General features: G+C 43.1%; 3 protein-coding genes across 4 annotated transcripts; 2 read left to right on the top strand and 1 right to left on the bottom strand.

The window, feature by feature from the left end:
* Window positions 1-575: 575 nt before the first annotated feature.
* On the top strand, window positions 576-12,612 carry LOC308370330 (inositol-trisphosphate 3-kinase C-like; the record flags this gene model as incomplete). The annotated part of the gene is made up of 7 exons (XM_080844985.1): window positions 576-1,058; window positions 7,946-8,045; window positions 9,099-9,312; window positions 10,051-10,255; window positions 11,177-11,278; window positions 11,621-11,692; window positions 12,394-12,612. 7 exons carry the CDS (start codon window positions 576-578, stop codon window positions 12,610-12,612), a joined length of 1,395 nt encoding a protein of 464 aa, XP_080701111.1.
* A 2,692-nt stretch (window positions 12,613-15,304) lies between these two features.
* actmap (actin maturation protease) lies at window positions 15,305-18,646 on the bottom strand. Of its 2 annotated transcripts, none has more exons than XM_080844393.1 (7): window positions 18,592-18,646; window positions 17,336-17,538; window positions 16,953-17,021; window positions 16,547-16,671; window positions 16,179-16,308; window positions 16,014-16,084; window positions 15,305-15,877 (listed from the first exon to the last, which is right to left on the bottom strand). In XM_080844393.1, exons 2-7 carry the CDS (start codon window positions 17,527-17,529, stop codon window positions 15,546-15,548), a joined length of 921 nt encoding a protein of 306 aa, XP_080700519.1. In that variant the 5' UTR covers window positions 17,530-17,538; window positions 18,592-18,646; the 3' UTR covers window positions 15,305-15,545. The 2 variants fall into 2 exon arrangements, with proteins under 2 accessions (XP_080700519.1, XP_080700520.1); XM_080844394.1 differs by lacking the exon at window positions 18,592-18,646 and adding an exon at window positions 18,386-18,484 and having other exon boundaries at window positions 17,336-17,534.
* A 196-nt stretch (window positions 18,647-18,842) lies between these two features.
* On the top strand, window positions 18,843-21,929 carry snrpa (small nuclear ribonucleoprotein polypeptide A). Its single transcript, XM_080845292.1, has 7 exons — window positions 18,843-18,884; window positions 19,359-19,434; window positions 19,546-19,718; window positions 19,912-20,085; window positions 20,549-20,731; window positions 20,820-20,908; window positions 21,215-21,929. Exons 2-7 carry the CDS (start codon window positions 19,362-19,364, stop codon window positions 21,372-21,374), a joined length of 852 nt encoding a protein of 283 aa, XP_080701418.1. The 5' UTR covers window positions 18,843-18,884; window positions 19,359-19,361; the 3' UTR covers window positions 21,375-21,929.
* Window positions 21,930-22,417: the final 488 nt, after the last annotated feature.

Below are 22,417 nucleotides of genomic sequence, written 5' to 3' on the forward strand. Positions count from 1 at the left end.
AGAGTTTAAAGCTGGAGCAAGGAGGGAACTGGTTTGACAGGGGGGAAAAAAGTAAGTCGTCTAGGCTAACACATAACCGACCAAACTCTGAACCGAGCGCGAAGTTCATGAGCAGCGATGATTTAGAAGTAACTTCACAAGAGCGAGTACAAAGAAACTGTCAGACTGAGGGAATAATCGCCAATGAAAGCCCATTCTGTAATCATGTGCTTACTCCGACTATTGGAGACGCGGCTGTAAGCACACGAACCGAAAAGAACTTCGATGCGCCTGCCTCCGGTGCACCGTTTTACGGGCTTGCTTGCACTGACTCCTCAGACTCTCAATGTGTCGGTTCAAAAACAACGGGAAAGGACAATGATTGGAATGTCTCTCCGTGGACCATGGAAAAAAAGTTCGGAGAGAGCGGTGAAAGAGGTGCAGCTGAGAGCAAGCCTCAATCGGATGTCGCGTTACCGGTCAGATCAGTCCCGCTTACAGCGACAAATGTAAGGCAGCGCTCACAAGATTTGACTTTACCGCTGGAAAACTCAATTAATTATTGTGCTGGTATCAGTTCTCCTGTAAAGGCTAACATGACTAAAACTTCAGAAACGCAAGTCACATGTCCGCCGAAATCGACGTGTCGGGGCGAACGAAACACCAGTTGTGTTAGGCCTATTGAGAGCCACGACCAGGAATGTTCGCTTTCTCAAGTCACACAAGAGAACCCTGTTCAGATTGGTTCGTCAGTCAGTTACCCAGGTACCATTCCTCGACTTGTCATCACCCCAAGTCCAAGCCCTGCTCCTATTCCACAGACCAGTGACTTAGGAGTCGGCGGAGAATTTCTTTTTCAACACCCAGATGAGGAGTCCCCTTGCTCGGACAGTGGATGTGGAGGCTCTCCTGTGCCTTCACTGTCTTTCCGAAAACTCTCAAATTCTTCCTCTACGTGCCTGTCCTCTGCTTCATCGTTTGAGGAATCCGAGGACGACCTCACGGGTAGTGACCTCGAACCGAACAGTCTCTCCCCTGGTTCATACAACATGCTGAGCAGCCCAGACGATGTGGCAGGAGTGAGTATTAAGTTTTCCTAAGCCAATTCGTGCAGCTGGCAGGGTATGCAAGGTAGCTGAAGTTGTTCATAATATAACGCTATATAGGCCTACTAAATGTGAGCCTGTGGGAATGTTTTTGACTTTTTGTCTAAACTGTTCATAGTCATTTTATGGATTTAATCACTGAATGGCTCCTTAGTCATAAGCCATGCATTGCCTAACAAGCCAATCCCTATACTGACATAATTGAGTATTTATTCAGTAATGTCACTTTGTACTTGAGTGAATGGTTCAGTGTTTTCAGTGTAGTTTATGTAGAACTGCTCTCAAATCGAAGAACATTTTACAGCAGCTCTGAGTTGCACTGATGTGACAATTGGCAACAGGTCTGATGGGACGTTGATTATCATTGTTACAGACACACCGAGGGCCCTACATCTCGGTTGGTGAACAGGAGAGAAGGGATAGTGCTCTGCTTTGGAGAGTAGTCATCATTCACAACATTAGGAAAGATTCCTTGAAAATTCCAAGTCCTCCCTAACCTCAGGCACAGCTCGTACCCTGCTCAGCGGAAGTCTGTGTACATTTAAGATAGTGTGGTGTGCAAGCTATTCAAAATGAATTTCACAATACAAAAGATTTAACTGTACCTGCTCCTGTCCTATCAGGTGCCATGTTATTCAAAAGCTCATGTCACTGGATGTGTATGGACATACAGGTTGACCGGTATGAAGTGAACGTGTGTTAGTATTCACTGCTCTCCCCTTTTTAGGTACTTTTATGGCTTTATAAAGACGTATAGACATGAATCTTTCATCTGGGATTGATTTCTAAACTGTAAATGGCCCCACATCTCCTCCAGCCAGAACTGTGTGAATGTCTGATGTGATTTTGTCTGACACCTAATCAAAAAAACAAGTGGTGTTGGGCCCACTTAGCTCAGTGATTACTCTCATAAAAGCCTTCAGCGATTAAGTCATGCTAGGCTATCCACCTAGCCGTATATAAGAGCCCATTAGAGCATAGAACTGGGAATGAGGGGTTGTTCTCCGCTGGTTGCTTTCTCATCCTCAAAATTGGTTTCCCAAGACTCATACTGAAACCTCTTTGAGATCCTCTTATCTTTCAGGCCAGATGTGTTGTGAATGTGAATCACACTGGGAACATTACCCTCTACTGATAACATGTTTTCTTTTTTAGTGGACCATTAACATGTATATGGATGTATATTATGAAACTGTGTTTTATGGGGTGTTTGCTACGCCTAGATGAGGTAGAAGTTCATGTGAAGGTCCTCGCCATAAACTGTCATTGCTGTTATCCTGAACCCTTGCTCTAGGAACAGGCAAAAGAATGTCTGGTTCCTGTGACATTCTCTCCAGTACTCTCGAGAGTACTGTTGCACAGAATGTTGTTGGGAAGTGTGCGCATAATTTACTTATATTTGTATGTTATTGTCTGTGAGACTTGCTCTCAATTTCCCTTCCCAATTGGAAAGCTTGCAGTGGTGGTTTGTAGCTTGTGTCAGGGGATCAGAGGAGAGGGAGGGATGGCCGACTGCTGACGGTTGTGCGAGTGTTTGTCTTTAGTGCTTGAGTCACTGTGAATCAATCTGGAGAAAATGAGTGTGAGGAAGTTTGGCCTCAGCATCCTGGCTGGCTCTGAGAAAAGAGTGATTACTGCAGCATTCCTATAAACAGCATATGCATCTCTCCTTCTCTGCTATCTATTCCTGTGTTTTTCTTTTTCTGTCCTCTTTTAGAGTCTTGTTTTATCTTCGTTTCCTTTTCTCTTTGATATTGGCAAGTGCTTTGTTTTTCCAGCATTCTTTTCTGGTGTTATCAGTGTCTGTTATTTAGACAAGCTTTTGAACCAACCATGGAGGAAGACCACTGGAACTGCCACTGCTGCACTGTAGTATCAAGTCTTTTGAGTAGTGGTGGTGTTGTCCAGGGAATACCTTACGAGTTACTTACCAAGCCTATACCTAAGGGAACACAACCTCACACTCGGACACATAGTTAAGGAAAAGGAAGACGGGCACAGGCGCTCTTTGATGTATACAGTACTCACACACACTAATGTAAAAACTTGCACAAATACCTACGCACATACTGATGGCATCTCTGTCACGGTCGACAGTGTGTAATGGAAAATTGGGCTGAAGGCGGTTCCGTTGCTATGCAACATTGTTTCCATATATGGAGTTGCTTCTCTTTTTTTTTTTTCCCCTCTCACTCTTACTCCCTCTTACTCTTACATGCACAAGCACACACACACAACTCTCAAAGACGGTCAACCAGCAGCTTCTCTTGACACTAACATTAATTAGCAGTAGCCTATAGCTGTTGTTTGAGAAGCATGCACACATTTACAGTATGCACTAATTTGTTCGGATGTGATCGTACATCTTGTTGATCCCTACAAAGCTGAAGCTTACAACTATGTCACAATGTTTTGTCACAAGCACTAGCTTACGTTGTGAAAGTCGTTCTCAAACCAAAGAAGTTTACAGCTCTCGCCTCTCAGGTTTTGAAAGAGGCTGACTGGTTTGCAGTATGACTTTGAGAAGTTCACAGTGTATGCAGTAGAACAAAGCTGGGCAAGCATCTGTTTTTAGAACTTCAAGGTACACACGCTTAAGGATTTATCCCTGCTTCTCTTGTTATTGCTGTTGATTCAGCACTACTGCTATACAAACCTTTAGTGAGAAGAGAAGACATCTGTGAAATGCAGCTTTGATGAGAGAAATGTGATACAGAAAGACCAGGTAGACAGAGAAAGAGTGACGGGAGGAGTAGTTTTGGTGTAAACAACCCTGGGAGATGGCCTCCCTTGTGCTAGCCAGAAACCGGCCTTTAGTTTTAGCAGTAGCAGCAGCCCCCTGTAGGGATGGGCTCATGTTTCTGCACCCCTCAAGACCTGATCCCAGGAAACTGTTGTGATGTGGAAAGAACTCTTTCTTCCTGTCTTTTGATTTGTTTCTTTTCACTGGCACATTCTTCCTTTTTTGAATAGGGATGAACATTCAAGTGTAAAAACTCTGGTGTACATAGGTGTCATTTTTTTGTCATAGCCCTGTACTGTATAGTAACACACCCAGAGTTCACTTCATCTCTCTCTCCTTACCTTTCAGTCTCTTTTTAGACTAGAAGATACAGTAGTTGTGGAACTGGTTTACCCTCCCCCGGTTAGAGTAGTAGGCCTATATTTGCCCCAAGGAATTTCTCAGAAATGGGGTAGAATTAGGAAGGGTGTAATTATGGGTCTTATAGGTGTGTAGAGAGGAAGGCTTAGGAAGCCCAGGGCCGACAACAAGAGTTGAGCTACAACATGCTGTATTTGTTCGCCAGTTTTCAGTGCGTAGTATAGTGTTCTGTCTGTGTTAGTCAGTGACGGCTGTGTATAACGTTAGTTTTACAACAGTTAAGGTAGGACTTTAGTTGAGATGAGTGTAGATGTGTGTTCTAGTACGAGTAGGAAATGCTCAGTTCTCTAAAACTAAATGTAAGCTAACATGGAGGTTACTTTCTTCAGCTTTATAAAAAAAAATATGTCTTGAGCGATTTAGGGTATAAGCATGTGCTGTGTCTGTGCTCAAATGAGTGAGTGCATGCGTATGAGTGGGCTTACTGTGGAAGCACTAAATGCAGGCTTATGAAATAGTAAAGGAGAGAACACTGAGGAGAGGGCTGACCATGAACACTGAGATGATGAACAGAATGAGAGAGGGGGAAATAGGGAGAGCCGTGGAGAAAAAGAAGAGACGTGATCGAGAGACATGCCACTGAAAAGGAAGAGGTAGAGTGGTGTGACGCAAGACTATGGTAAGTGTATTACACAGGCGGATAACATTTATATTTGTCTGCGCAGTGTTTGTCGAAGCTTGTCTTGGGGCATTTAAGACTTAGGCTCTAGGTTGTATAATGACACAAGGCATTATTTCTTAATAGATCAAAATTTGCAAATGAAGTATAAATGAAGGTGGCTCCCACGTTGGTGACTTTGGTGTTTATGGTCCGGGAATAAATTAACGCGCCACTTTCCAGCTTTATAATAGAGGGACAACTACGTGGGTTGATCTTGGCTTGCTTTATTACATTCTTTGCATTTATCACATTGTGCAAATTGAAAATGAGGTGAGGCTGTGGTTAGAAAATAAATAGTTGGCTCACTGGAGTCTCAGAGGGCGCATATCGGGACACTTCAGAAGGAGGTGCGCATTATTCCTGAACTGTGACGAGCTCATCAGCAGAAACTGTTTTTGCAGATCCATCAGGTATGCCTGTGGTCTTCAACATAGCCATAGCCTGTGTAGCACTGATGTGAATAGAGGCCAAGTGTAGGCTCTTTTTGTGTGTGTGTGTGTTACTGAAGTATTGTTGCCTGGTTGAAGTTAGCAACATATTTGCATGAAATTACAAATTTGTGAAGGTACAAAAAGGCGGTTAATTGTTAGCTATAAATCTCTTTTTTTTGTTAGTAGCAAGAAAAGGAGACACTTATACTTCTTCTTGCTAGTCATTAAACAGTTCTATATCTGCCTAAACTAACATGCATGTATGTTTATGATGAGGTATTTAGTACTTTTATCCAATTTGACTGAAAATGTAACGGTTACAATCCTGCCCATAATTGTTCAGCCTGTAAAACGTCAGGATTAACAGCTGTCCATTAGATGAGATTTATAGGCAGTGCTGGTGATAATTCACTCTAGATTACACACATGCTCACTGAAAATGCATGCTAAAGAGACCTTTGCAGAGCACGAGGGAAAGGAAATTGCTGTAACACAAGGTGACCTTTGACTACAGCCAGACCAGAACCAAAAGGGTAGAGTTGTTGCCTGCAGTTGTAAAGTGGGTCTGACGTCACCCTGACGAAAGCCAGACATTCCTGTCATTCCCCAAAGGGCAGGGGACAGTTGACTAGCATTAAATATGGCCAGGATATCCCTGAAAATTGAAATGAAAGCCAGCTGAAGTGGTCAAAATAGTTGTGTGAAAATGTATCTCAGTTTAAAGAGGGATTAGAGTTCTTCTGCAAAACTAGCACGCTAACCAGCGACAGACTTGCCTTGTAGCCTTGTTCTGTAAAAGCTAGACCTAGTGACTTAAAGCACAAAACCACAGACTAGGCTTTTAGTGGGAATCCCTAATGTGACCATATACTATCAAAATGTTGGATCATGTAAAAACTAGCTGCCTACAAAAACAAGAGAGAAACTTGCATGATGTTGCTTTGAATATATCAACTGTAGGTATAGGTGGATGACATGGCTCCATGTCCATCCACTGATGTAGCCCAATGCAAACTGTTATCCAGGGGTTGTGGTGGCTTGCTGGGTTGGTCATAGTGGGTATTGGTCACAGTGAAAGGGCTGTTGATAAATATGCTGATGGGTGTGAGACAGCCACAGAGGGCCAATGTCAGCACTTCTCTGCGTAGCCACAGCCCGATACCCCGGCTTCTCTAAATACCCACACATTAATGTGCGAGACTTCACACACAGTGTGTTTATATCACTAGATGAAAGGTAGTTCAACCCATTCAACAACTTTGTGTGCTGTGTTTGCAAAAACAATTAGCTGTAAAAACAAAAAAAAACACCAGCATGTCAAAGAATGCATTGGAGTCCTAGTTCACGCTGTGCATGGTTGTGGGGATGCATGTGCCTAGGTATCTGACTGTGAAACTAGTTGCAACATTCGTGGTTAGTGGAGAAACTGTGGCTGTGGGTGATGAGGTAAACAGAAGGCTTGGGAAAGGGAGCCCCAAAGTAGGCTTGAGGAGTGCAGGGCCACAAGACCTGACGTGACTTGGCTTACCTCCCCACCACTCAGTCGCCCCTGATGAAGGCACGGCTAAGTGACAGCCCTATACTCACACCGAATAGAGGGGATGCCGAAGCATCCATAAGAGGGATGAGTCCAGCTGATTTCTGTCACTTCTACTTTCTTCTTTTGTCTCTTTCACTTGTTCTCACAGCTTACCACCCCCTCCCCTTAACACACACACACTGGTCTGGGTAGTAGATGGCGAGTTGCAACTTCTGAGCTCTTGCCCCCCCCCCCCCCCCCCCTTACCTGTCCTTTGTAATCTGTTTCTGTGATGTATAACACACACAAACCTATCACAGGGTCAGACACAGGCAGGTGTGGGTGATAAGATCCCGTCAGTCTAAAAAGGAGTGGGTTGTTGTGATAAAGGATTTAATCTGGTTAAACGAGACCTCCCCCCGCAAAAAAAAGGCACATTCACAAGCGTTCTTACTTGCATCACAGTGGGATTTGCAACCAACACATCCAGTTGACCTTATCAATTACTTTGGTGTGTAATCAGCACCTACGTATTGTGCTCACGTCAGAACCCCCAGGCTGTGATGGGGGTGACCTAGTCCTGCTGCCACACACACACACACACACACACAAGGTCCTACACTTACCCCCTTCACACTCACACAGAAAATCCTACCACCATCCCCCAACCACTGTAGACTCCTACTACCATGCTATCACTACCACCTCCTACCACACCCCCTCCACACAAACACACACACACACACACGCACTTGCACACACCCCGAGGCCTGGGAAAAGCACAACAGTGGCCACACTATGCACAGGTCACTGGTGTATTTGGGAAATTGCGTTAATCTTATCTCCGCCCCTTCCAGCCCAGCGTTCAGTTCCCTCTGATCAATAAAGAGCGGGGGGAGGCAGAGCTGCCTTCTGTGATTTCAGATGGGCTGTTGTTGATCTGGTCTGGCTCTGAGGTGTGGCAGCCAGGATAATATTTAATCCATTACAGCTGTCTTTGTGTTCCCCGTGCACGGGGACTTTATTTAAGGTCCAAAGGTGTAAACTTGGTTTCTTTCGCTTTTCTTTTTTTTTTTCGCCATGCAGACAAAGTCATGGAGGAAGCTGAAGACTATGGTCCACTGGTCTCCATTTGTGGTGTCATTCAAAAAGTGCTATCCCTGGGTGCAGCTCACTGGACATGCAGGTAACCTCGAGCTCCGCTCAATACTGTCTTTCTCAGTTTCCATTGTCCATCTGTGCTCCTTTTTCATCCATTCCTTGTCTCTGCTTCACACCCTCACACATAGGCGTGAACACACATTCACACCTCCATGTCTGTCTCCCTTGCTCTCTTAAGGTAGAACCAAACACCCCTGAAGCTTCCTGTTCTCACTTCCTGACTGCTTAGATACACTTCCTGTCAAAAGAACTCATCCTCAACGTATTCACTGGTTTCTCACTGGCGCAGACTTAAAGGAAATGATACATTTGTGAAATTAAATGTTGTCCCGTATCCATGAAGCGCTTGCGGTCATCCAGCGTATGACTCAAGGTTCAGCTTCTGAATCTTCCCTGTTCTGATGTTTGCATAGTTGCTACAAATATCATTAGAGCCAAATTTAGAACCTGGAAAGAGTGACCCAATTAGATTTAGTGTCTAGATTTCCATCTCTACATTGTGCAGTGGTTGAGTAATAGGCTGCCTGTCTTGTTTCAGGGTGGTGATGCAGGTGGCTTGAGTATGTCTTGATCCGATGTAGTTTTAAAACCTATTTGTTTACTGTTTTTGTTGTTGCAACATGAATCTATTGGATTTTTACAATGCTAAGGCAACCAGTCAAAAAGGCACCTATTTTATCACTTGAGGAGACAATAGGGCTTCGAATCCCACCATTTCCACCTTCCCCTCCCCTCTCTCACCGTCTCACTCACTCAGGATCTCACACTCTCTCACCAGTTCACAATGAAATAAGCTGTCTTGTCACAATTGCACATTAGTATTCCTGAAACATTCAAGGATGGCAACCCTTCAGCAACGTGTGTGTGTGTGTGTGACCCCATTTTTGTGTCCCCAAGCAATGTCAACTGCCAAAACTAGGAACAGGACAAAAATGCTCCTACCATGTCCAGTTCTGTTCAATCCCCCCCTCTCGCTCTGGGATGAGCCCTGCTGTCCTCTTGTCCAGTTATCCAGTTCCACACTTGACACCCTCTCACCCTCTTGTTTGCTTCTTCTGTGTCTCCGTTTCTCTCACAGGTAGTTTCCAGGCAGGCGAGTATGGGAAGCTGCTGAAGAAGTATTGCGAGTGTGAGCAGCTGTGTCTAGAGCAGCTGATGAGCGACGTGCTGCGGCCATTTGTGCCCGGCTACTACGGGGTGGTGCAGCGGGACGAGCAGGACTACAACCTGATGGACGACCTGCTGGCCGACTTCGACTCGCCCTCCATCATGGACTGCAAGATGGGCAGCCGGTGAGCCGAGGGACCATGCAGGGACAGGGTGTCCTTGAGAGAGGGTAGATCATGGGATCAGCATGGCAAATGTAGAAAACTACAGCTTGACTAGCATGAGAGGAGTAGTCCACACACTATATGTCCTTTTGGGACAATTTTGAGCAAAGTACACCTCAGAATGTAGGTGGAATGACTGCCCTGATAGGAAGGTGTAGAATATTCCATGGAATCTGGGGTTCAATTGTACAAATGATTGGTGGCTCATTGCTTTATAGGCCTGTTTCTGATGCGTTTCAGCTGAGCTGGTGTTAAAATCCTTGTCAGCATAATCAAGCCCATGAATGGAAATGTAGGCAAATGAGATTCTCTTTGGCCGTTTTACTTAGCCAGTGCTGGCCACATCTGACAGGTTATTTCCATTGCTTGAATTTACATTTGTTTATCACGGGGACATTATCAGACAATTCATCAATTCCTGCTGGCCAAGATGCTGGCGTCTCACTGGTGTATGACAGAGAGCCTGAAGTCTTATGCTTGCAGCTCCAGTTGATGCTGATGTTTTTAATTCGGTGGCACCGAATTAAATATCATCATTAATTATCATATGCTTTTTATTTATCTATGGAACTTTAGTTATGTACTTTAATTATTAAATTGTATGGTTCTTACAATACCTTTTTTGGCCACGAAATAGCCATAAGTGTTGACATGGCATTATACAAAATGTACTTACACTCCATCCCCCTCCTCCTGCAGCACGTACCTGGAGGAGGAGCTGGTGAAAGCACGTGAGAGGCCGCGCCTCAGGAAGGATATGTACGAGAAAATGGTGGCGGTGGACCCGGGCGCTCCAACCGAGGAGGAGCATTCCCAGCAGGCCGTGCTCAAGCCGCGCTACATGCAGTGGAGGGAGACGCTCAGCTCAACGGCCACCCTCGGCTTCCGCATCGAGGGCATCAAGGTGGGCCATGGCTCCTCTCACCAGCCCTCAGCAGTCACACTTGGGCTTCTGTGCACATAATCACTAATGAGATGTACGACACCCATAACTACTCCCATAGAAATAGAAACTCTGGGCTTTTCCCATAAAAGCCAATTGTTGGCTTTTGCTAGTTGCCACATTTATAGTTACATTTCTTTGAAGATTCCTCTTAATATACTACAGTTCTGACAGATTCCTGAAGGACTTTTTTGCTAGTAGAATACTTCTGCTGGGAAGGCTCTAGACTGAACCATCTGCTTTTTTTTTTCTAAATCCTTCTAAAGGGTTTCTACATTTCATATATGACCTTACTTGGGTTCCAGAAACTGTGATGGTAATAGATGCCTCTGAAATGAAACAGCACCTGAAAGCAATAGCAAAGCTGCCTTGAGCTAAACCAGTGGTCTTGGCACTGTCATGCTGACCCAAGTATTATCCTTCTGTATGTGTTTTTGGATGGCATTCCAGTGTAAATGAATATATGTAAATACATTCAGCACACACTGAAATCCTCCCAGGCCAGTCCTGACCTTCTATTCACACTGCCGTGGTTAACGTCATTTGTCATTTACTAACTTGCATCACTTGTTGAAATCTGCGATGGCGCAACCAGATTTTCAGAGATTGCCTGCAAGAAACCCAAAGACTGAAGGCTCATGTGTTTTGTTTATCTTCTCACGGTTCAGTGCAGGAACGATTATGCTTGCAAATTAACGTTTATCTGAAGTTTGGTTTAATTATTGTACCTGTGGCCTGTCAACCATAACGTATTACTTTTTTTTGAAGCATTGTCTTTGCCATGTGACTGTGTGTGTGTGTTTGTACTGTGGTTGCAATGGAACACTGAATGTGTTTACACTATGCTTGTAAATAATCTTTTGGTGTTTCGGTTTGGGACAGAAGACCGATGGGACATGCAACACCAACTTCAAAAAGACCAAAGACCAAGAGCAGGTGACAAAGGCTCTGAAAGATTTTGTGGATGGGAACATACCAATTCTGGTAAGCCTCAGTGGGAGACCTGGCCCAAACAAAGTCTGAGTTCCAATAATCTAAAGCATGAGTGCAGGAGGAAAGAATTCCACTTAGAGAGATAGAGACCACAGAGTTGTAAAAGAATTGTGAAACGATAGAAGTTGCTTGTCAGTTATTAACCCAGTCCTTTCTCAAAAGTGCACACTTGTGAGCTGTTGACTTGTACATTTGCCCGTTGTTAAAGCTTCAGGGTCCCCAGAGGGTGTTAGAATACACTCTGTAGTAAATGCTAACCTGTATGTGTAGAGTATAGGGGAATGTACTGAATGTGGTTTGTATGGACACTGACTCAGCCTCTGGTCCCCACAGAGAACTTATCTCCTGAGACTGGAGGAGATGCGATCTGTGCTGGAGACGTCCAAGTTTTTCGGGGCCCACGAGGTGAGACCTGAACTCTCACTGCACATGCACTCTCAAAGCTAATGCACTGCATGCTATTGTGTGTAGACAAAGCCTGTGTTGGTGACTGAGATGGTTAAAAGCCCTATTTGAGCTGGAATGTACTATAGTACAAAATATGTGAGTTTAACCCAGGTAGAATCTGCAATATTAAAAACTACGTTCAACTATTTTATTTTTTTACCTTAATGAAAGGTCAACATTTGGGAGCCACTTACTTTCAGAATTTAGCTTGACACTGAGCTAAAAGTAGGTCTGTTTTAATTGACTTCATGGTAGTCAATTAATAGCATTTATTGATCCAAAGCTAAGAACAAATTCTTTACATTGTGCATTTAGAGAGGCCTACCATAAGCTATATCATTTAATCAATTTTGATGAACTGATGGGCTAAGTGAAGCCCTAGAGAAATGGAACAGAGTGCTAGCCACAGTCTAAGCTACCTCTTGCTTAACAGTGCATTTTTAGAGGACATTTGGCAAGTTTATTGGGTAACAGTACACTGTGGTTGTTACACTTTTCTTGGTTAAGAACATCCCCCCAATGTGCCATAGAAGATGAGGTACTATAACTTCACTAGATTTCTATCAAATGGCCCATCAAGTCACTTTAAAAATGACATGGAACCTCCCCATGTAAGCATAATCTGGACAGGCATGGACCCTCACCTCTTGTGTCTCCAGGTGGTCGGCAGCTCCCTGCTGTTTGTGCACGACGCGTCGGGGCTGGCGCGCGTGTGGATGATCGACTTTGGCAAGACCGTGCCGCTGCCACCACCCAACACTCTTGACCACCGCACACCCTGGCAGGAGGGCAACCGCGAGGACGGCTACCTGTGGGGTCTGGACAACCTCATTGACATCTTTAGTACCATGGTTCCCAGCTCTGCCTCCAAGCCCTGAGGAACCTCCCACTCGACCCCACCATCAGCACCTCCTCCTTAGCCAAGATGAGGAGGGATGGTTGTTTGGAGAAACTATTCTCCTAGCTGGATGAACAGCAGCAGGGCAGAACACTGTGAACACTCAGGAGGAGACGGATGAGATGAATCAGTGGCAGAGATGAAAAGAGACTGAGGTAACTTTGTGAACTTTGAAAGGGATATGTTTGATGGCGCTGATTCTGGCAATGGGTGCTTTCAGTGTCTGTCCCTGTTGTGTACCTTACTGCCGTGAACACACTCACACACACATATACACACACTGCCTAAGAAACTGGTTGACACTCATCTTACTGCCATGCACAAACGCACTCTGGCATTTCTCACCAGCACTGCTCTCTGGCAGTCTGCCCCCTGGTGGAGAAAATGAGAACACCCTTAAATGCTCTGGCTGCCCCAGTGGCAGCACAAACAAAAGTGACTTTAAGGAGACAATGGACCAAGAACTTTTTGTCCAAATAGAGACTTTTACTTTTTTATATGACCGCTGAATACGCTACAACACTATTGCGCACTGGATGTTTTCTGGTGTATTTTTTTTTTAATGTAAATAGTTTTATATTTAATTTTCCTTTGCTTTAGTACGTGTCCCTTTTTAGATTAGATTCTGCATGAAGACAAACCTTCAAACAGTTTTACACTTTAGCTATGATTTCCAAGTCTTTCCAAAACACAAGTGTAAATCTGAGACTCTGAGCTCTGTGTACCGGTAATCAAAAGGATATGTACCAGGCCTTATTGGAAGGGGAGAAACCCTCAGATGGGGTCTTTCAGTTCACTGGTGTGGCACAGGCTAGATGTTTATCAGCAAACACAACTCTGGAAGTAGCCAAGAAGTTACAGCCAGATACCTGTGTTTCTGAAGTAAGAGAAAGACTGCTAAAAAAGAAGCACCACTGTTCAGGAAGATGGCATCTGTGCTTGAAAGCTTGCTGCCTTAACCGTGATTTTGAAAATACCTCAGTTATAAGCCTACTATGTTAGATGCTGGTTTGATTTTTTCAGTAGCCTCAGCAGACAGCCCTTCAGTCTTTTTGAAGCTTTTTTTCTTTAGGTGTAACCAGCTCAGAGGTTCAGTGTCAGAATGTATCGAAACAAAACCTAAACCTCAGGACCAGAAGATAACCTGGACAGGGACCATCTTTCCCTTTAAGAAGCCTCTGAACAAATTCAATTTAGCTTACAGAAGATGTACACATCTTGGGAGAGTGGCAGGTAGCAAGTATCATTCTTTTTTCCAGTCTAAACCCAATTAAGGTTAGGTAGAGTCTACTTTAGGAAAACTCATTAGTTGAAATACCTTCTCAAGGTTTGCATACTCTGATCACCCATCATGTAGTTTTCCAGTTGTTGTTGGTGGTGGTGGTTGTTGTTGTTGATATGTTGGATTTAAATTATTACCCCTCTTAACACAACTAATTATTTTATTTATACCTTGAGATGCATTGACACTCGAATACTTTTGCAATTCAGCTAGGCAATGGTCTTACTTGTTCTAGATGGCTCAAGTCCTGGAGGTTACCCTCATCAAGTCTCACTAAAACTGCACTAATAACTTTAAAACTGGAATGAACTACTTTTGGCTGCCAGTGAAATATCTGTATATGGAAACAGTGGTCCTCCTCAAATGCAGTGTCATTTATAGACTGGAATGTTTTTTGTTGCTTAACGTGCCTTAGGTTGGGTGTGTGTTCAGTGCAGTTTTTCAAGTCTGCACTGGCTCTATATGGGATTTTTACAGTTCAAACTGTTCCTCATTTGTTTTACGATCATGGCAGTTGTGGTACACCACAAACACATTTTACGCTTACAGTGCCTTTTTTATATAAATGGGACAAAACTAAACCTCCTTGAATGTCATTGGCAGGGACAGAATTTTAAGTATGCTTTAGATATTAAAAAAGTCTGCCTGCCCCTTACAGAGTTGAACTATGTATTGTGTTACCAGTTTCAAGTCTGTTCAGAACTGTTTTGAGTTAGCTGGTCTGTCATCCAACCTTCTAATACTTGACATTCTCCATCAACATTCCTTAAACCAAGACAAAGGAACTACTCAAGTAGAGCACACATTCCTCTGGAGCTGATGATGTATTGTTTACAAATGATGCTAAGTATTATATTTCTTATGTATCTTTACTGGTCTTAATTGCAGTAATTGTATATTTTCTGTTAAACTAACTAGATTTCATGCTTTCTATTCGACATCCCTGACCATTTTAGTGTGAGTTCAGGAGCTAGTGGTTGGCTGTATTGAGATGTTTTGCACAAGACTTTGTTATGGGTATGCTGAGTCTGGCTCTGCTATCTCTGACTGCCAATACAATAAACTGGAACTATAAGCTTTGAATGGATTCCAATTAATTCCGATACAACACAGGCATGGGTTGCTCTTCATGAATTCAGACACACAATGCTTCTTTGTGTCTACACCTTTCTTCTGAAATGTTCTGACTGCCATCTTGTGTGGTACACATCGTATCTGTTGTACATAAATCTGATTTAGGATCTGGTGACCACCACCAGTGTTTTGATACATTTGAGGTGAAGAAATCATTAATGGCATATGCTGTTCTTAGTAACAGGTACTGGAAAACAGTTTGAAAAAAAAAGTTTCTCTTATTTTTCATTTTATTCTGAACACCAAATGGATTCGGACTACATTAGTAACAAAAGTTACATTCTATCACAGAATAAAATGCCATAAATGTAATAAAATATGAAGTTCAGCAAATAGTCTCTTTTGTGTGTTTGGGGGGAGGGGGGGAATACTATGCTATTTATCCATCTCTTCACCATAAAAGCACAAACAATACATTTCTTGCACTGTTATTGAAATTCATCCTCATTCTTCTTCACCCGCATGCTTATATAAGCACTCCAGGCCATGACAATGCCTCAGGAAACCGGTGTTTTGGTGTGGAGCAGCACCACCTGGCCAGCCAGTCCAATCTCCACACCACCAGGGGGCAGCACATAGCTAGTCCCATCTTTTGCCCGCTGTGGATCCAACTCTCTGAGCTGCAGATTGCTTTCAGTCACTATTCCAAAGTTCCACAACTGATATCGTAGGCTTTTGCCCTGTTTGGCTAACACATAAACATCTTGCACACTATCCATGGACCATACAGGAGGGTCCCCTTCACGAGGCATGAGGACCCAGGGAAGAGTAGGGTCTGACTGGAGCTGCTTCATGTCCAGAATGTCAATGGTAAATCCCACCAATATACCTAGGGGTCAAAGAGGTATTAAACATAAAAACCAGAGAAAGGCAGGTCTCATAGGCGTGCTGGGTGAAAAGTGGAGCTATTTCGTACATTTTACAACAGCACATGGCTGGGGTGCACCATCAGGCCAGTTACTCACCTGATGCCACGGCCCAGTGTGCCCGGTGACCTCTGCGCTGGCAAGGCTCATGGTTGAAGTCCTCATCATATCTGTGACAAAGCTGTCAAGGCACACTGTGTAAAGGTGGACACTGATCTCATGCTCTAATAACACATAGTATCAAAGTGAGATTCTTCAGGATACGGTATGAGAACAGGCTGTCCCTCGATTAGATGCCTCACGATCCGGGTGGTGTTGACCCCACCCATTCCCCCTTTCAGCAGCTCAGCTTTACACCCACAAACCTCTTCTGCAAGTAAGGCCATGTCCTTGGCTGATAGACAGATATAGACACAGCTGCATTTTATAGAGCTGCATCGGTCTTCATTGGGCATCTATAATGATACCAAACATTTCTAGAACAATGATGAATAAAGAATGATACATAAAGTCCACTGCGCTGTGATTTCACAGTCTATTTATTCACAAAGTGAATCTGAGTTAACAAACAGGGAAATCATATCACTGTGCATTGGACTTCATACATAACCTCTCCTATTGATATTATTCACCTGAAAACATCTCCCCTTGTGCAGTATAGCCCTTTGTCAGTGCTGTTTGAACTACCATGTCCATTGAAATGCACCTTGCCGGCTGTAGCAGTTGTGATGCCATCCACAAGGCCACTAAACCACATCTTGGGCAGAAAAGTATCACAACAGCACAGACATATGTAGTTCAAGTTCAAAAACAATGATACAATCTCTATGCATCATTTCCAAACGCTTATTTGACACTTTATGTAAGAGGTTCACCAGAAAACAAATAGAGTTGGCATTTAAGGTTATGCAGGTCTTGTTTTGCACATCACCTAAAATGTCAGAAACCTCCAATATGCAAACTACATAATGTGAAGTTAAATAATGATTAGTGCTACTTGACAAAGGAGGGAGACTATTACAGATTATGACTACTCACTGCGGACCATCCTGAATAAGAGATGCCATGTATTTGTTGAGCAGCAACCACTGAAGGTCCTTTCTAAAGCTAAAGGAGAAAGACATTTACAAGTCAGAGTTGCCAAAGTGGGTTCTAACCAACATATTATTGCTAATTTCTTAATGACCAAATATCCAATGTATTATTGCTTAATGCTAAAGGAGCACAGTTAGGGCAAATTCAGGTTTTTTTGTTTGTTTTTGTTTTTTAAACCTGTCCAAACCTGCCCATAATAAGACAATGACTGACAGCTCTCCATCCCAAGCAACATCACTTCACTCAAGTGTGCTTTTTCATTTCTAAAATTACAATGTATGAAAATAAATGTCAATTCTCTGCAACTCTCTGAAATGGGTTCTTACCCACTCTCCCTCTGCCTGAGAAGGCACAGAGCCTCCTCATGGTCTCCCTCTACAGGGGCCTTTCCCTCAGCAATGGCCTGATAGAGCTTCTTCTTCCCGGGTACCGAGGGACCTGGTGCTGTGGGAGGAGGAGGTGGAGGTGGTGGAGGAGGAGGAAGCAGTGATGGTGGCAAAGTGGGATGCTCCATTGACATAATTGCTACCTTAAACACACACAAAGTTTTTCCATGAGCTGAAAAATGTACGCCTGCGTGTTTTCCACCAACCACTCCACCAGGAAGAAAAGGCAAATAATAAGTAGGCTAAAAGCATAATTTAACGTTTACTCAGGTTTATCTGTTTAAATGCGTAAAATGCCATCACTATGACACTATGCAGCAATTTGACACTTTTTGAGATATGGTTTTACAGGCAACTAGTTTTGGTACCATCCTCAAACTAATTTTGATAGCATATGGTCATGTGAAGGACAGATGAACACCTGTGCCTTCCCCACTAGCCATCCAGGATATGCCCAATGTAGTTTTGTGTAACGGGCAGGTACACCCTGTAAAAATGTAGGAAAAGCTTTCACAAGCATGAGGTGTAGTCCAGGGTATTCGCAGGTATACGGAGTATACCCACTTATATTTCAGTTAGCATTGCGTATAACCACTTCTCAAAACAGGGCGTTTATCCTGTGCTGTATGGGTTGCTTAAAAATAAATAGGAGTATACCCACTTTTCCAGGGACCACTGAGAATGACATTACCAGCTAAACTGCCAAAAGACACCAGTTAGTGTGTTGACAAGCTTCTAGCAGTGTAATCTGGGCTGTTGGTGGTGTTTGCAAGGTTATTGCATGGCTTTTAGGTATTAAGTTTACTAGTTTTGGACGAGACACTCGGTGTTGCTGCTTTAATAACTCGTGTAACATTTGTTGACCAAACCCGGAACACCTTCTCCGTAGAACATTTGGTCAATGCAAAGAACTTGTAGGCTAATGCAACATAATGGCAAATCGCAATGGATGAATAACACTCATGTTAGAAGGGAAACAAAGTAACGTACGCTAATTACACTGTATCAAGTCAGACATCAACACACGATTTGACATGAAGGGCTAATCTTGTCAAGGGGACGATGCCCTAATAAGGAAATACATGGGAGCCTCCGTAGAAATATGAAATCACAACAGTGAAAGTCGTCGGCTCACTTCCATCGGCATTAAAGAAATCCACATGCACAATGCTGAAGTTTATCTAACGATTACAAACCCGTGGGTTTTACTCTTCAGTTAAGATGAATCCAAAAGAACGTGTAGGACTTTCATTGTTGGAAATCCAATGAAATAACAGGGTTGATGTTCTGTCCAATGGCAAGCTTTGTAATTCAATCGCTAACAGGAAATTAGACCGTAAACCAATCCATGAATTCACACCGAAAGCTTTGTCCAATCAAAATAGTCCATGTTCAAATACCTCACTTGCTCATTTCCTCCTGCTTTTTGCCTCACTCGACGGTCTCATTTGCGTGCGGCAGAGCTCCATTCAAACGCTGGAACGGCATCGTGAGTTTATTTCTTAATTCATGGCAATGATAGGAAATATATTGTCTAGCGAGACTCATTACAATGTTGTGTTCTTTGTTCGTGTTTGCATTTTGAAGTAACTGTTATATAGTTTTAGTTTTGTCGGCAAAGCTAGCCAGTTAATGTTAGCAATTCAGTAACCTGCTAGCTAAATATCGCTAGCAAACTAGCTGATTGTTAAGTCCACAGCTAGCTTGGTAGCTTTCAAGACAAGTTACCTTGTAGTATTGAGAGGTTTGTATTCTGTTTGTGTGGGTGGGAATACAGTAACGTAATTTTATAGTAACAGGCTATCGTTGTGTGACTTGAAATAGACTAAGGTATGTCATCTATGATCTTTCACGTGCGAGCGGTCAATTTTACTCAACCAGCAGTCTGTCTAGTTATTTCAAATCGTTTTTAAATCTAGCTGTAGGACAGGTAACAAGACTCAACTAATTCCTATGCACACAGGAAATGGCTGCCCAGGACGTGAGACTCAATCATACAATCTACATCAACAATTTAAATGAGAAGATAAAAAAAGATGGTAAGCTGTGTAAAGACCGTAAGAAATGCGCTCACGTAATTGGTTACAGTATGGGATTACCTGCTGCTCATCGAATCACATATTTGTTTCCTCTTTTTATCTACTCCCCAGAGCTGAAGAAGTCATTGTATGCCATCTTCTCCCAGTTTGGGCAGATTCTGGACATTTTGGTCTCCCGTTGTGTCAAACTGAGGGGTCAAGCCTTTGTTATTTTCAAGGAAATTAACAGTGCCTCCAATGCTCTGCGCTCTATGCAGGGCTTCCCCTTCTATGATAAACCAATGGTATGAACCAGATCAACCATGTTGTCACATCACTTTAAAAGCCACATAGTCTAGATCTTCTAACAAGCCCTACAAGTTCCCTTATTGCCATGCTAATGTTTGTGCTATTGGTTTAACTTAACTCTGATCTACATTTTTTAAGTTGAATAACTGGTCCTTTGCTTTGCCTAAATTGTCATAACTTATCCAACAGCGTATACAGTATTCCAAGATAGACTCCGATATCATAGCAAAGATGAAGGGAACGTTTGTGGAGCGTGACCGCAAGAAGAAGGAGAAAAAGCCCAAGCTCGCAGAGGTCCCCGGAGGGAAAAAGGGTGTCCCTACTGCTGCTCCTATTGGCCAAGGAGTTCCTGCAGCTATGCCTGTATGTGAATGCTTTTCTGTTTGAATCTCCACCGCCACTTTGATCTCAGCTTTTATTGCAGTGAATTGGTCTAGAATGTTTCAAATGCACTTAATATCCAGTGTATGTCTGAGTCCACGAGACTAATCTAGATACCACCTAAGCCTTCAGCAAAGACCGTCATACCACTGTATTTAAAATGTTGGTGTTTTAAAGAATATCTGGGTCCATCACATATAACATGGAATTTTAGAATCTCGCATTTTGTATTAGAATGTTCGAGATTCCCTTGCTGAATGGTTAATTAACTCATTATGAACGCATCTAAGTGAGTAGTTTCAAGTAAACTATTGCTGTCTTAAGCTATGTTGGCTGATCATTATGATCCAACTTCTTCCGATATGTTTACAGGGCAAGACCAGATCTGCTCCAGTATCTTGGAATGGACATCGTCACTAATTACTTCATGTTTTATATCTGTCAGGGTATGCCACCGATGAACCAGGCTCCCAGGATGATGCCAATGCCAGGACAGCCTCCTTACATGCCACCTCCTGGTATGATGCCTCCCCCTGGCATGGGCCCTGGTGCTATGCCCCCTGGTGCTATGCCCCCTGGTCAGATGATGCCTGGACAAATGCCTGGCCAGATGCCGCATCCACAAGCAGTAAGGATGCTTCTGACTTGTTGGTGTACTATAAGCTCGAAGGCTGTTGACTCTTGTGCTTATGCAGGCTTCTCCTTTTTGTCAACAGGTATCAGAAAACCCTCCCAATCATATCCTTTTCCTTACCAACCTCCCAGAAGAGACGAACGAGCTTATGTTGTCCATGCTCTTCAACCAGTGAGTAGCTCTCCTGCCTGTCTCGTCAGAGCCAGTGTTTGTGGTGGCCTCTGAAGTTAATCTTCATAAGCCTGCTGTTTTAAAATGTATGCAAATATGTTAAAGAATAAATGTAATGGGTATTTCGGTTCTCTCTGCTGTAGTGTTTAGCAAAACTCAGGATCATAACCAGTGCACTATTTATTTCCATGACCATCTTTATGGAAGCTGTACAAATTGACATTGTCATCTCTGAATTATGCACACATAGTCTGTAACATGTTGTTGTTTTATGCACGGTAACAACATATCCCATTTTCCTTCTAGGTTCCCTGGATTCAAAGAAGTGCGTCTGGTCCCCGGGCGCCACGACATCGCCTTCGTGGAGTTTGATAATGAGGTTCAGGCAGGTGCTGCTAGAGAGGCCCTGCAGGGCTTTAAGATCACACAGACCAATGCAATGAAGATCTCCTTTGCCAAGAAATAGATTTGTCACAAGCAAATCTATTATCACTTCCCAATCCTCATCGAGCATGCAGACAGTAGGCAGGCCCACAAGAACTCCCTGCTGCTACAACCAATGGCACATTGATCCTTTAAAGGAATATTTGAAAGTGACCACTTTCAAATATTCATTTAGTAGTCCATCATCTCTGTGCTCTACTGGTTTGATTCAAATGAGACTGGAATGACCTTTGAGGATGCTGGGGTGTTTGTAGGTACACGTAGAACCGGTCAAGTTTCTCCTTTAAATGCCCTGCATAATACCATGTACAATTCTGCAACAGTCAATATGGTGGATAGGCTTAGTAGGTGATGACTGGTATTGACCAGTTCATTTAAAGCGGTCAGCTTCTTGGTCTCGTCTTGACAGCATGAAGAGCAGCATCTATGGTGTGGTTTGTAAGTACATATTTCTTTTAGGTTTTTATACTTGATTCCTTTTCTGTTGATTACAAGCATTGCACCCAGAGTCTGGTTCGCCAGACACTGTACCTGGAGCTTTTCTGTTTTTTAATTAAAGATATTTTTTCTTTTTTAAGTGCGGTTCTGGTGTTTAAATTATTCTTGTCTCCAACATGTTTCATAGAACACAGCTTTTTAGAATTATGTCACTTCAAGGTGGTGCACCTACAAAGGAGAATTGCAGAGAGTTTGCACTACTTAATTAGATTTATTTGTGTATACTGCTCAAACAGCACTAATTCTCCAACTGTAAAAACAAAGCATAACTAACTAGGAGTGAGTCATTCTTGTCTGTAATAATACTGTCATAAATAATCTTCCCTTAACCTTATGCAGTTGTGTGCCCATATAGTTTGATAGCCAAATATTGATGGTTTGGCTTTCTAAAGGAGTCAAGCAAATGTATCTCAAGCAACTGAAGCTATTGCTGGCATCAGAGTTTTACTGTCATCTTAGAAAATTGGGTTGAACATTTCATCAAACTGGTATGTATAAGACTTATGTACACGCGTCTCACAGCACAGGACCTAGAGAGCATGATTGCCTGAGGCTATCTCTGCCTCT

Source organism: Sprattus sprattus (genome assembly GCF_963457725.1).
Source record: "Sprattus sprattus genome assembly, chromosome: 9".
Classification (NCBI taxonomy): domain Eukaryota; kingdom Metazoa; phylum Chordata; class Actinopteri; order Clupeiformes; family Clupeidae; genus Sprattus; species Sprattus sprattus.